Below are 15,742 nucleotides of genomic sequence, written 5' to 3' on the forward strand. Positions count from 1 at the left end.
AAACATATCTAGCTTCTTTTTAAAAGAATTTTTACTGTGAAACACATTATGTGTAAGTAGTGACTAAATATAAAGGTAAAAATATGTTGTGTATGCATATAGTCTTTAATAAAATCATTGAACAATCATAAAAAATGTTGGTTGGTAAATAAATGAAAAGTAAAGATGAGTGTTTCGTGTCTGGGAGCAGAACTTCAGTTACTGACACTTTGTGGATAAAACTGGGCAAAGAGTAGTAACTGACATGAATATTTACCACATGCCAGTCTCTGTGCTAGGTACACTACAGAGTAACTTGTTTAGTCCTTCTCAGAATATTTCCATAAGAAAATTGTTACCCCATGTTACAGAAAACAGAACTGGTGCCCAGAGTGGTTTGGTAGCTTGCTGGTGTCAGACACTGATAAGTAACTTGCCAGGAAGTGCCAGGCAGCTGCTGACACCAGCATAAAGAGAAGAAAAATTTCTGCGGCTTCCCATGAAGTAACAGCCGAGGCTTATGATACTGACTTACCTGAGCAACTGTGAGAAGACAGGAAATGAATATTGTGATAAGCCAACCACTGCCAAAATGCCACACTATTACCCAAGCCAGGGCTTCCAAAATCAAGATCTGGGCAAGGTGAAGGAAGAAGAACCCCAGGTTGGCTTTGAACATATTCATGGTCTCTAATGTCCTCCGCAGTTCTTGGAAATCTTCCACCAACTGGGACTGTGAGATAAACATGCAAGAAAGAAATTAGTTCCTTCAGCGGAGAGGGAGCACAGATGAACATAATTATTAATCTATTTTATCAATGTATAATGCCTTAATTTTAAGAATAAACATTTATTTAATAAATAAAATTAAGCATAATTTAACCAAAAAAAGTGAAACCTAAAAAAAAATTAGCAAAAAGCTAAATGCTTAAAACAAGTTATGATAATTTTTTTTTTTTTTCTGGAGAAGAGACAGATGAGTAGTGATTTGTAAACTGTCCTCAAATGGTTATAGGACATATAATTTACCTTTTTTTGTGTGGATGGGGAAGTTCAGTGAACAGATACATAACTCTAACAATTCTCTTTTTAACTGATTAATTAAAAAAATTCTTGATGAAGATCATTTCTTTTGAAGTCTTTATTGAATTTGTGGCAATATTGCTTTTTATTTATTTATTTATTTATTTATTTTTTGCTGTGAGGCGTGTGCGATCTTGGTTCCCTGACAAGGGATCAAACCTGCATCCCTTGCATTGAAAGAAGAAGTCTTAATGACTGCGCTGCTAGGGAATCCCCCGAAAAGTAGTTTTCTACTTTTCAAAACAAAGAGTTTTATTGATATGTAGGTGATGAACAATGTTGCATTGGTCTCACGTATACAGCAAATGATACATATGTGTGTATATATATACATGTTGTTTCTTCAGAATCTATTCCATTGTAGACCATTATGAGATACTGAACATAGATCCCTGCCAAACAGTTGGTCCTTGTTGCTTGTCTGTTTTATATGTAGAAGTGTGTATTTATTAATAATAGTTGTCTTTTTAAATCAATGTGTTGTTTGATCTCTGATCATACTTTCGGGATCTTTGCTATCTATACAGATCTCTGTTACTTTCTATGTTATCAGCTATTTAGCGTGTGCAAAAGACTCCTTTAGGAAAGATAGAGTTCACTTAGATGAGCTCAAAGGATGAATTTCCTGTGAGATGCTCAGAAGCCCTACAGGAATGATACAGGGTCTCCTGTGGTATTAGCGTGTGTGTCCATTGGTTGGAGGAGTCCTGATTCTGTGTACAAGTACTGTGCTTATGTATGTACGTCAAGTACTAGCACTGATTTACGAACTTGCACGTACTCGAGAGTCAGTGAAAGGCCTGGGAAGAAATATCTCCTTAGCTTAATAACTATAATGTGCTCAAAACTCAGACTGTTGAGAAAGTGACCAGGGTATAAGAATGAAAACTTGATTGTTCAGATGTAAAAGAGAAGAGAAATTTGAAATAATCATAAAAAAGAGCTATGAGCATAATCCTAGAAGCAAGAAAATTCATTTCAAAATTCACTGATAAAACTTTTAAATGATCCAATGCCTGGGAAAGGTCTGGATGGGCTCATCTCTAGAGGCCCAATGAACATCAGATTCTTGCAGCCATAGATAACTTTAATAGATCACACAAATGTGCTAGTCCACAAAAGAGTCTGAAATAGTGTACTTGGGTACAAAAATCAAAAATGAAAGATGCTCTCTGTTCATTTCCAAGGGAAACCGTTCATATCAGAGTAACGCAAGTCTGAGCTCTGATCACTAATGCTGAAGAAGCTGAAGTTGGATGGTTCTCTGAAGACCTACAAGACCTGCTAGAACTAACACCAAGAAAAGATGTCCTTTTCATCATCAGTTCAGTTCAGTGGCTCAGTCGTGCAACCAAATGGACTGCTGCAGGCTAGGCCTCCCTGTCCATCACCAACTCCCGGAGCTTACACAAACTCATGTCCACTTAGGTCGTGATTCCATCCAACCATCTCATCCTCTGTCATCCCCTTCTCCTCCCACATTCAATCTATCCCAGCATCAGGGTCTTTGCAAATGAGTCAGTTCTTTGCATCAGGTGGCCAAAGTATTGCAGTTTCAGCTTCAGCATCAGTCCTTCCAATGAATATTCAGGACTGATCTCCTTTAGGATGGACTGGTTGGATCTCCTTGCAGTCCAAGGGACTCTCAAGATTCTTCTCCAACACCACAGTTCAAAAGCATCATTTCTTCAGTGCTTAGTTTTCTTTCATCCTAAGGGATTAAAATGCAAAAGTAGGAAGTCAAAAGGTACCTGGAGTAACAGGCAAGCATGGCCTTGGAGTACAAAGTGAATCTGGGCAGATGCTAACAGAGTTTTGTGAAGAGAACACACTGGTCATAACAAACACCCTCTTCCAACAACATAATAGATGACTCTACACATGGACATTACCAGATGGTCAATACCGAAATCAGATTGATTATATTCTTTGCAGCCAAAGATAGAGAAGCTCTATACATCAGCAAAAACAAGACCGGGAGCTGATTATGGCTCAGATCATGAAGTCCTTATTGCCAAATTCAGACTTAAATTGAAGAAAGTAGGGAAAACCACTAGGCCATTCAGGTGTGAACTTGCAGTTATACAGTGGAAGTGAGAAATAGATTCAAGGGATAAGATCTGATAGACAGTGCCTGAAGAACTATGGACAGAGGTTCATAACATTGTACTGGAGGTGGTGATCAAAATCATCCCCAAGGAAAAAAAATGCAAAACGGCAAAGTGAAGCCTGAAGAGGTCTTACAAATAGCTGAGAAAAGAAGAGAAGTGAAAGGCAAAGGAGAAAAAGAAAGATATACCTACCTGAATGCAGAGTTCCAGAGAATAGCAGGGAGAGATAAGAAAGCCTTCCTCAGCAATCAATGCAAAGACATAGAGGAAAACAATAGAATGGAAAAGGCTGGAGATCTCTTCAAGAAAATTAGATATACCAAGGGAAAATTTCATACAAAGATGGGCTCAATATAAGGGACAGAAATGATATGGACGTAACAGAAGCAGAAGATATCAAGAAGAGGTGGCAAGAATACACAGAAGAACTGTACAAAAAAGATCTTAATGAACCAGATAACCACGATGGTGTTGTGATCACTCACCTACAGCCATACATGCAGGAGTGTGCAGTCAAGTGGGCCTTAGGAAGCATCACTACCAACAAAGGTAGCAGAAGTGATAGAATTCCAGCTGAGCTATTTCAAATCCTAAAAGATGATGCTGTTAAAGTGCTGCATTTAATATGCCAGCAAATTTGGGAAACTCAGCAGTGGCCACAGGACTTGAAAAATCAATTTTCATTCTAATCCTAAAGAAAGGCAATGCCAAAGGATGTTCAAACTTCTGCACAATTGCAATCATTCCACACGCTAACAAAGTAATGCTTAAAATTCTCCAAGGAGGCTTCAACAGTACATGAACCGAGAACATCCAGATGTTCAAGTTGGGTTTAGAAGAGGCAGAGGAAGCAGAAATCAAATTGCTAACATCTGTTGGATCATAGAGAAAGCAAAGGAATTCCAAAAGACATCTACTTCTGCTTCACTGACAATGCTAAAGCCTTTAACCACGTGGATCACAAAAAACTGGAAAATTCTTCAATAGCTGGGAATACCAGAGCACCTTACCTACCTCCTGAGCAACCTGTATGCAGGCCAAGAAGCAACAATTAGAACTGGACATGGAACAATGGAGTGTTTCCAAATTGGGAAAGGAGTACATCAAGGCTGTGTTTTGTCACCCTGCTTATTTAACTTCTATGCAGAGTGCATAATGAAAAATGTTGGGCTGGATGAAGCAGAAGCTAGAATCAAGATTGCCAGGAGAAATATCAATAACCTCAAATATGCAGATGACACCACCCTTATGGCAGAAAGTGAACAGGAACTAAAGAGCCTCTTGATGAAGGTGAAAATGAGAGTGAAAAAGCTGGTTTAAAATGCAACATTCAAAAATGAAGATAATGGCAACCAGTCCCATGATTTCATGACAAACAGATGGGGTAAACAATTAAAATAATGACAGACTTTACTTTCTTGGGCTCCAAAATCACTGCAGATTGTGACTGCAGCCATGGAACTAAACTTTGCTTGCTCCTTGGAAGAAAAGCAGTGACAAACCTAGACAACATATTAAAAAGCAGAGACATTACTTTGCCAACAAATGTTTGTCTAGTGAAAGCTATGGTTTTTCCTGTAGTCATGTTTGGATGTGAGAATTGGACTATAAAGAAGTTTGAGCACCGAAGAATTGATGGTTTTGAACTGTGGTGTTGGAGAAGACTCTTGAGAGTCTCTTGGACAGCAAGGAGATCAAACCAGTCCATCCTAAAGGAAATCAGTCCTGAATATCCATTGGAAGGGCTGATGTTGAAGCTGCAGTTCCAAATTTGGCCACCTAATAGGAAGAGCTGACTCATTTGAAAAGACCCTGATGCTGGGAAAGATTGAAGGCACAAGGAGAAGGGGATGACAGGGAATGAGATGGCTGGATGGGCATCACTGACTCAATGGATATGAGTTTGAACAAGCTCCGGGAAATGGTGAAGGACAGGGAAGCCTGCTGTGCTGCAGTCCATGAGGTCACAATGAGTCACACAACCTAGTGACTGAACAATAGTAACAGAGCATTTCTGTGATTTTACCATCACGTTCACTGTACTGTTGGGGTCACTAAGCCCAGAAGGGTGGTTAATGTGAAATCCTCCACAAGTGATGGAAGCTGGACTTAAGCCTGTACTTCCTGACTTTCAGTTCTGTGCTCAAACACTAATTGTCTACATACATATCTCTGGGTAATCACAGATGCACAAAGAAAATTCATATCAGATCTTTGCCTTCAGGGATCAGCACTGTTTTAGATAATAATTATAGCTCTCAGCCATGAATGGGATTATCTTTTCCTTAGAGAAAATATTTAGGAAAAACAACTAAACTCTGCACCATTTCCTCTTTTTAGCCTAGGGCATCCTGCCCTAAATGATTCTGTAAATTTAGAGGCTTGTAAATTACTTGTGTGCCTGTTGAGTTTATGATAATTACAGTATCTAAAGTTTATTGGACACTTGCTACATTCCAGACACTGTTCTAAGCACTTTAAATGCCGTTAACTCTTTCAGTAATCTCCCAATATCACTTAATGTGGTTTGTTCTATTGTTGCTATTTTACAGAGAGAGAAACTGAACCACAGACAGGTTTGGTAACTGGCCTAGACTCATATCTCACAGTCTCAAGCCCTTCAAAGTCAGGGTCCCAGGATGGATGGGCCATGGTAGAAAGTTGTGACCAAACGTGGTCAGAAGGGAATGGCAAACCACTTCAGTATTCTTGCCTCAAGAATCCCATGAACAGTATGAAAAGGCTAAAGCTATGAAACTGAAACAGGAGCCTCCCAGGTAAGTAGATATCAAAATTGCTACTGGGGAAGAGTAGAGAAATAGCTCCAGAAAGAATATGAGACTAGGCCAAGGCAGAAATGACGCCCAGTTATGGATATGTTTAATGGCGAAAGTAAAGTCCAATGAAGAAAACAACAATATTGCATAGGGACCTGGAAAGTTAGGTCCATGAATTAAGATAAACTGGACATGGTCAAGCAGGAGATGGCAAGAGTGAACATCAGCATTTTAGGAATCAGTGAACTACAATGTATGGGAATGGGTGAATTTAATTCACATGACCATTATATTTACTACTGTCAGCAAGAATCCCTTATAAGAAATGGAGTAGCCATCATATTCAACAAAAGAGTCTAAAATGCAGTACCTGGGTGCAGTCTCAAAAATGAGAGTATGACCTCTGTTTGATTCCAAGGCAAACCATTCAGTGTCACAGTAATCCAAATCTATACCCCCACCACTAGTGCTGAAGAAGCTGAAGTTGAATGGTTCTCTGAAGACCTACCAGACCTTCTAGAACTGACACCAAAAAAAGATGTCCTTTTTGTCATAGGGAATTGGAATGCAAAAGTAGGAAGTCAAGAGACACCTGGAGTAATAGGCAAGCTTGGCCTTGGAGTACAAAATGAAGCCAGGCAAAGGCTAACAAATTTTTGCCAAGAGAATGCACTGGTCATAGCAAACACTCTCTTCCAATAACACAAGAAACGACTCTACATATGGCTATCACCAGACCATCAATGCTGAAATCAGATTGATTATATTCTTTGCAGCCAAAGATGGAGAAGCTCTATACATCAGCAAAAACAAGACCAGGAGCTGATTATGGCTCAGATCATGAACTCCTTATTACAAAATTCAGATTTAAATTGAAGAAAGCAGGGAAAACCAGTAGGCCATTCAGGTATGAAGTTGCAGTTATACAGTGGAAGTGACAAATAAATTCAAGGGATAAGATCTGATAGATTGTCTGAAGAACTATGGACAGAGGTTCATAACATTGTACTGGAGGCGATGATCAAAATCATCCCCAAGGAAAAGAAATGCAAAAAGGCAAAATGGTGTCAGAGGAGGTCTTGCAAATAGCTGAGAAAAGAAGAGAAGTGAAAGGCAAGGAGAAAAGGAAAGATATACCCAACTGAATGCAGATTTCCAGAGAATAGCAAGTAGCGATAAGAAAGCATTCTTATGTGAACAAAGCAAGAAGCAGAGGAAAATAATATAATGGAAAACACTAGAGATCTCTTCAACAGAATTGGAGATGTCAAGGGAACATTTCATGCAAAGATGGGCACAATAAAGGACAGAAATGGTAAAGACCTAACAGAAAAGAAGCTATTAAGAAGATGAGGCAAGAATAAATAGAATTATACAAAAAAGCTCTAATGATCCAGATAACCACGATCGTATGGTCATTCACCTAGAGACAGACATTTTGGAGTGTGAAGTCAAGTGGGCCTTAGAAAGCACTGATATGAACAGTGCTAATGGAGGTGATTTAGTGCTAATGGAGGTGGTGGAATTCCAGCTGAACTACTTCAAATCCCAAAAGAAAATGCTATTATAGTGTTACACTTGATATGTCAGGAAATTTGGAAAACTCAGCAGTGGCCACAGGACTTGAAATATCAATTGTCATTCCAATTCCAAAGGAAGGCAATGCCAAAGAACATTCAAAGTACCGCATAATTGCTCTCACTTCACATGCTAGCAAGGTAATGCTCAAAATCCTTCAAATTAGCCTTCAACAGTACATGAACTGAGAACTTACAGATATACAAGTTGGATTTAGAAAAGGCAGAGGAACCAAAGATCAAATTACCAGTATCTGTTGAATCATAGAAGAAGCAAGAGAATTCCAAAAATTAAAAATAAAAAAAAAGGGGGGAGGAGCCAAGATGGCAGAGGAGTAAGATGGGGAAACCACTTTCTCTCCTACAAGTTCATCAAAAGAATAACTGAACGCAGAGCAAACTTCACAAAACAACTTCTGATCGCTAGCTGAGGTCATCAGGCACCCAGAAAAGCAGCCCATTGTCTTCTAAAGGAGGTAGGACAAAATATAAAGGATAAAAAGTGAGACAAAAGAGATAAGGACGGAGATCTGTCCCAGGAAGGGAGTCTCAATAGAGGACATTTCCAGACACTGGGAAACCCTCGCACTGGCGGACCTAGGGGAAGTGTTCGAATCTCAGAGGGCAACCTGACTGGGAGGGAAGCAATAAATAAAACCCACAGATTACGAGCCTAAAAGCAACTCCCAGCAGAAAAGTACCCCAGACACCCGCATCCGCCACAAGCAAGTGGGGGCGGAACGGAGAGGAGCGGGCGGCATTGCTTGGGGTAGGGTCGGGCCTGAGTGCCCTGAAGACAATCGTAGGGAGCTTTTGTGAGTTGCCAACTTGAACTGTGGGAGAGCAAAAGAGAGAGAGAAAATTAACCGGCCCAAACACACTGCCGGCCATTTGCAGAACAAAGGGACCGAGAAAGTCCAGAGAAGAGCTAGCAGGCTGCGGACTGGCCCAGCGCCCCCGGAGGCAGGAGGCAGGGGGGAGGGGAAAGGTGCAGGCTTGGCCCCAAGGACCGCATCCCCTGCCGCACTGCAAACAGGCCTCCACTTTCTAATCAAAGACCTCCTGAGACTCTGGATGGTCGACATCCGCCGGGAGGGTCACGGCGAGACACAGGGCGCAGGCACCCGACCGGCACGGGCAGGGACTGGAGATGGGGACGCGGAGGGCAGAAGGCGCACTCACCCAACTGGAGCCAGCGGAAACTGAGACTGGGACCGCGGAAGGGAGTGGGCGCGCCGCACCCGGGGAGAGTGCGCCCGTCAAGCCCCTGGCTGCCTGGACCGCTCTGACGGGGAAGGCACAAAGAGCAGGCGCAGCTTTTTGTTCCGTGCTTTTGTGGAACACCCGAGGGCTGGAACCGCACGCAGCGCGGGCGCGCTCCATATAGAGCATTCGGGAGCCTGAGTAGCGCAGACGGAGGAAGCAGCGCCGGCCCCTCCCCGCAACGTGCGCCGGAACTAGCTACCTGAATAAGAGTCCACCTCCGCCCCGCCTGTGTCAGGGCAGAAATAAGGCTCTGAAGAGACCGGCAAACAGAAGCCAAATAAACAAAGGGAACCGCTTCAGAAGGGACCGGTGCAACAGATTAAAATCCCTGTAGAAAACACCGACTACATCGGAAGGGGCCTGTAGATATCGAGAAGTGTAAGCTGGAACGAGGAGCTATCTGAAACTGAGCCGAACCCACACTGACTGCAACAGCTCCAGAGAAATTCCTAGATACATTTTTACCTTTTTTTTTTTTAAGTAAGAAAAAAAAAATTTATTTTAATTTTTTTCTCTTTTATTTTCCTTTAAAATTCCCTATTACTCCCAAATTACTCCTTAACTTTCATTTTCATAGATTTTTACGATTTTTTTAATTAGGAAAATATTTTTTTTCTTCTTTTTTTTTCCTTTTTCTCTTCTATTTTCTACTTCTCTTTTTTTCTTATTTCTTTTAAAGTCCTCTAGTACTCCTCTACTACTCCTTAATTTTCACTTTCAATACACTATAACCTTACAAAAAAAAAAAAAGAGAGAGAAGCCCTATTCCAGACACAGCAATCTAAACAAGATGAAAAGGCAGAGAAATACCCAACAGGTAAAGGAACATGAAAAATGCCCACCAAGTCAAACAAAAGAGGAGGAGATAGGGAATCTACCTGAAAAAGAATTTAGAATAATGATAAGAAAAATGATCCAAAATCTTGAAAACAAAATGGAGTTACAGATAAATAGCCTGGAAACAAAGATTGAAAAGATGCAAGAAATGTTTAATAAAGACCTAGAAGAAATTAAAAAGAGTCAATTAAAAATGAATAATGCAATGAATGAGATCAAAAACACTCTGGAGGGAACCAAGAGTAGAATAACGGAGACAGAAGATAGGATAAGTGAGGTAGAAGATAAAATGGTGGAAATAAATGAAGCAGAGAGGAAAAAAGAAAAAAGGATCAAAAGAAATGAGGACAACCTCAGGGACCTCTGGGACAATGTGAAACACCCCAACATTCGAATCATAGGGGTCCCAGAAGAAGAAGACAAAAAGAAAGGTCATGAGAAAATACTCGAGGAGATAATAGCTGAAAACTTCCCTAAAATGGGGAAGGAAATAGCCACCCAAGTCCAAGAAACCCAGAGAGTCCCAAACAGGATAAACCCAAGGCGAAACACCCCAGGACACATATTAATCAAATGAACAAAGATCAAACACAAAGAACAAATACTAAAAGCAGCAAGGGAGAATCAACAAATAACACACAAAGGGATTCCCATAAGGATAACAGCTGATCTATCAATAGAAACCCTCCAGGCCAGAAGGGAATGGCAGGACATACTGAAAGTAATGAAAGAGAATAACCTACAACCTAGATTACTGTATCCAGCAAGGATCTCATTCAGATATGAAGGAGAATTCAAAAGCCTTACAGACAAGCAAAAGCTGAGAGAATTCAGCACCACCAAACCAGCTCTTCAACAAATGCTAAAGGATCTTCTCTAGACAGGAAACACAGAAAGGTTGTATAAACGTGAACCCAAAACAACAAAGTAAATGGCAATGGGACCACACCTATCAATAATTACCTTAAATGTAAATGGGCTGAATGCCCCAACCAAAAGACAAAGATTGGCTGAATGGATACAAAAACAAGACCCCTATATATGCTGTCTACAAGGGACCCACCTCAAAACAAGAGACACATACAGACTAAAAGTGAAGGGATGGAAAAAAATATTTCACGCAAAAGGAGACCAAAAGAAAGCAGGAGTCGCAATACTCATATCAGATAAAATAGACTTTCAAATAAAGGATGTGAAAAGAGACAAAGAAGGACACTACATAATGATCAAAGGATCAATCCAAGAAGAAGGTATAACAATTATAAATATATATGCACTCAGCATAGGAGCACCGCAATATGTAAGGCAAATGCTAACGAGTATGAAAGGGGAAATTAACAATAACACAATAATAGTGGGAGACTTTAATACCCCACTCACAACTATGGATAGATCAACTAAACAGAAAATTAACAAGTAAACACAAACCTTAAATGACACAATGGAGCAGCTAGACCTAATTGATATCTATAGGACATTTCATCCCAAAACAATCAACTTCACCTTTTTCTCAAGTGCACACGGAACCTTCTCCAGAATAGATCACATCCTGGGCCATAAATCTGGTCTTGGAAAATTCAAAAAAATTGAAATCATTCCAGTCATCTTTTCTGACCACAGTGCAGTAAGATTAGATCTCAATTACAGGAAAAAAATTGTTAAAAATTCAAACATATGGAGGCTAAATAACACGCTTCTGAATAACCAACAAATCATAGAAGAAATCAAAAAAGAAATCAAAATATGTATAGAAATGAATGAAAATGAAAACACAACAACCCAAAACCTATGGGACACTGTAAAAGCAGTGCTAAGGGGAAGGTTCATAGCATTACAGGCTTACATCAAGAAACAAGAAAAAAGTCAAATAAACAACCTAACTCTACACCTAAAACAATTAGAGAAGGAAGAAATGAAGAACCCCAGGGTTAGCAGAAGGAAAGAAATCTTAAAAATTAGGGCAGAAATAAATGCAAAAGAAAGAGACCATAGCAAAAATCAACAAAGCTTAAAGCTGGTTTTTTGAAAAAATAAACAAAATTGACAAACCATTAGCAAGACTCATTAAGAAACAAAGAGAGAAGAACCAAATTAACAAAATTAGAAATGAAAATGGAGAGATCACAACAGACAACACTGAAATACAAAGGATCATAAGAGACTACTACCAGCAGCTCTATGCCAATAAAATGGACAACTTGGATGAAATGGACAAATTCTTAGAAAAGTATAACTTTCCAAAACTGAACCAGGAAGAAATAGAAGATCTTAACAGACCCATCACAAGCAAGGAAATTGAAACTGTAATCAAAAATCTTCCAGCAAACAAAAGCCCAGGACCAGATGGCTTCACAGCTGAATTCTACCAAAAATTTAGAGAAGAGCTAACACCTATCTTACACAAACTCTTCCAGAAAATTGCAGATGAAGGTAAACTTCCAAACTCATTCTATGAGGCCACCATCACCCTAATTCCAAAACCAGACAAAGACACCACAAAAAAAGAACTACAGGCCAATATCACTGATGAACATAGATGCAAAAATCCTTAACAAAATTCTAGCAAACAGAATCCAACAACATATTAAAAAAAATTATACACCATGACCAAGTGGGCTTTACCCCAGGATGCAAGGATTCTTTAATATCCGCAAATCAATCAATGTAATACACCATATTAACAAATTGAAAGATAAAAACCATATGATTATCTCAATAGATGCAGAGAAAGCCTTTGACAAAATTCAACACTCATTTATGATTAAAACTCTCCAGAAAGCAGGAATAGAAGGAACATACCTCAACATAATAAAAGCTATATATGACAAACCCACAGCAAGCATCAGCCTCAATGGTGAAAAATTGAAAGCATTTCCCCTGAAATCAGGAACAAGACAAGGGTGCCCACTCTCACCACTACTATTCAACATAGTGTTGGAAGTTCTGGCCACAGCAATCAGAGCAGAAAAAGAAGTAAAAGGAATCCAGATAGGAAAAGAAGAAGTGAAACTCTCGCTGTTTGCAGATGACATGATCCTCTACATAGAAAACCCTGAAGACTCTTCCAGAAAATTACTAGAGCTAATCAATGAATATAGTAAAGTTGCAGGATATAAAATTAACACACAGAAATCCCTTGCATTCCTATATACTAACAATGAAAAAACAGAAAGAGAAATTAAGGAAACAATACCATTCACCATTGCAACAAAAAGAATAAAATACTTAGGAGTATATCTACCTAAAGAAACAAAAGACCTATACATAGAAAACTATAAAACACCGATGAAAGAAATCAAAGAGGACACAAACAGATGGAGAAACATACAATGCTCATGGATTGGGAGAATCCATATTGTCAAAATGGCTATTCTACCCAAAGGAATCTATAGATTCAATGCAATCCCTATCAAGCTACCAATGGTATTTTTCACAGAACTAGAACAAATAATTTCACAATTTGTATGGAAATACAAAAAACCTCGAATAGCCAAAGTAATCTTGAGAAAGAAGAATGGAACTGGAGGAATCAACCTGCCTGACTTCAGACTCTACTACAAAGCCACAGTCATCAAGACAGTATGGTACTGGCACAAAGACAGAAATATAGATCAATGGAACAGAATAGAAAGCCCAGAGATAAATCCACGAACCTATGGACACCTTATCTTTGACAAAGGAGGCAAGGATATACAATGGAAAAAAGACAACCTCTTTAACAAGTGGTGCTGGGATAACTGGTCAACCACTTGTAAAAGAATGAAACTAGAACACTTTCTAACACCATACACAAAAATAAACTCAAAATGGATTAAAGATCTAAATGTAAGACCAGAAACTATAAAACTCCTAGAGGAGAACATAGGCAAAACACTCTCAGACATAAATCACAGCAAGATCCTCTATGACCCACCTCCCAGAATATTGGAAATAAAAGCAAAAATAAACAAATGGGACCTAATGAAACTTAAAACCTTTTGCACTACAAAGGAAACTATAAGTAAGGTGAAAAGACAGCCCTCAGATTGGGAGAAAATAATAGCAAATGAAGAAACAGACAAAGGATTAATCTCAAAAATATACAAGCAACTCCTGAAGCTCAATTCCAGAAAAATAAATGACCCAATCAAAAAATGGGCCAAAGAACTAAACAGACATTTCTCCAAAGAAGACATACAGATGGCTAACAAACACATGAAAAGATGCTCAACATCACTCATTATTAGAGAAATGCAAATCAAAACCACAATGAGGTACCATTACACGCCAGTCAGGATGGCTGCTATCCAAAAGTCTACAAGCAATAAATGCTGGAGAGGGTGTGGAGAAAAGGGAACCCTCTTACACTGTTGGTGGGAATGCAAACTAGTACAGCCACTATGGAAAACAGTGTGGAGATTTCTTTAAAAATTGGAAATAGAACTGCCATATGACCCAGCAATCCCACTTCTGGGCATACACACTGAGGAAACCAGATCTGAAAGAGACACGTGCACCCCAATGTTCATCGCAGCACTGTTTATAATAGCCAGGACATGGAAGCAACCTAGATGCCCATCAGCAGATGAATGGATAAGGAAGCTGTGGTACATATACACCATGGAATATTACTCAGCCATTAAAAAGAATTCATTTGAATCAGTTCTAATGAGATGGATGAGACTGGAGCCCATTATACAGAGTGAAGTAAGCCAGAAAGATAAAGAACATTACAGCATACTAACACATATATATGGAATTTAGAAAGATGGTAACGATAACCCTATATTGAAAACAGAAAAAGAGACACAGAAGTACAGAACAGACTTTTGACCTCTGTGGGAGAAGGTGAGGGTGGGATGTTTCAAAAGAACAACATGTATATTATCTATGGTGAAACAGATCACCAGCCCAGGTTGGATGCATGAGACAAGTGCTCGGGCCTGGTGCACTGGGAAGACCCAGAGGAATTGTGTGGAGAGGCAGGTGGGAGGGGGGATCGGGATGGGGAATGCGTGTAACTCTATGGCTGATTCATATCAATGTATGACAAAACCCACTGAAATGTTGTGAAGTAATTAGCCTCCAACTAATAAAAAATTAAAAATTAAAAAAAAATAAATTAAAAGAAAAAAAAAATCTGCTTCACTGACTACACTAATACTCCTCTGCGTTTACTGTTTCTTCTGATCCTTTGTGGATCACAACAAGCCATGAAAAATTCTTAACGAGATGGGAGTACTAGACCATCTTACCAGCCTCTTGAGAAACCTCTATGCACGACAAGAAGCAACAGTTTGAACGAGACTTGGAACAATGGACTGGTTCAAAATTGGGACAGGAGTACGTCAAGGCTGTATATTGTCACCCTGCTTATTTAATTTATATGCAGAGTACATCATGTGAAATGCTGTGCTGAATGAAGCAGAAGCTGAATAAGATTGCTGGGAGAAATATCAACAACTTCAGATAAGATCATACCACTCTGATGGCAGAAAGTGAAGAGGAACTAAAGAGTCTGTTGATGAAGGTGAAAGAGGAAGGTAAAAAATCTGGCTTCAAACTCAGCATTCAAAAAATGAAGATCATGACATTCAGTCCAATCACTTCATTCAAATAGATGGGGAGAAAATAGAAATAGTGACAGACTTTCTTTTCTTGGTCTCCAAAATTCACTGCAGCTGGTGACTTCAGCCATGAAATTAAAAGATGCTTGCTCCTTAGAAGGAAAGCAGTGAAAAACCTAGATAGCATATTAAAAAGCAGAGACATTAGTTTGCCAACAAAGGTCCATATAGTCAAATATATGGGTTTTCCAGTAGTCATGTATGGATGTGAGAGTTGGACATGAAAGAAGGCTGAGCCTCAAAGAATTATTGCTTTTGAACTGTGGTGTTGGAGAAAACTCTTGAGAGTCCCTTGGACAGCAGGGAGATCAAACCTGTCAATCCTACAGGAAATTAACCCAGGATATTCATTGAAATGATTGATGGTTAAGCTGAAGCTCCAATACACTGGCCACCTGATGGAAGAACAGACTCATTGGAAAAGACCCTTGTGCCAGGAAAGGTTGAGGGCAGGAAGAGAAGAGGGATAGAGGATGAGATGTTTGGATGGCATCATGCTCTATGGA

The 15,742-nt window shown here is 39.5% G+C and overlaps 1 protein-coding gene across 1 annotated transcript in view; it reads right to left on the minus strand.

Moving 5' to 3' along the window:
- The window catches only part of LOC122450482 (fatty acid desaturase 2-like protein FADS2B), a 52,809-nt gene that overhangs the window by 22,963 nt on the left and 14,104 nt on the right, over positions 1 to 15,742 (minus strand). The window contains exon 3 of the mRNA XM_043482858.1: positions 515 to 712. Coding sequence (XP_043338793.1) covers positions 515 to 712 — 198 coding nt within the window. The remainder of the gene's footprint in view (positions 1 to 514; positions 713 to 15,742) is intronic.

The sequence above is a fragment of the Cervus canadensis genome, chromosome 11, assembly GCF_019320065.1.
Source record: "Cervus canadensis isolate Bull #8, Minnesota chromosome 11, ASM1932006v1, whole genome shotgun sequence".
NCBI lineage: Eukaryota > Metazoa > Chordata > Mammalia > Artiodactyla > Cervidae > Cervus > Cervus canadensis.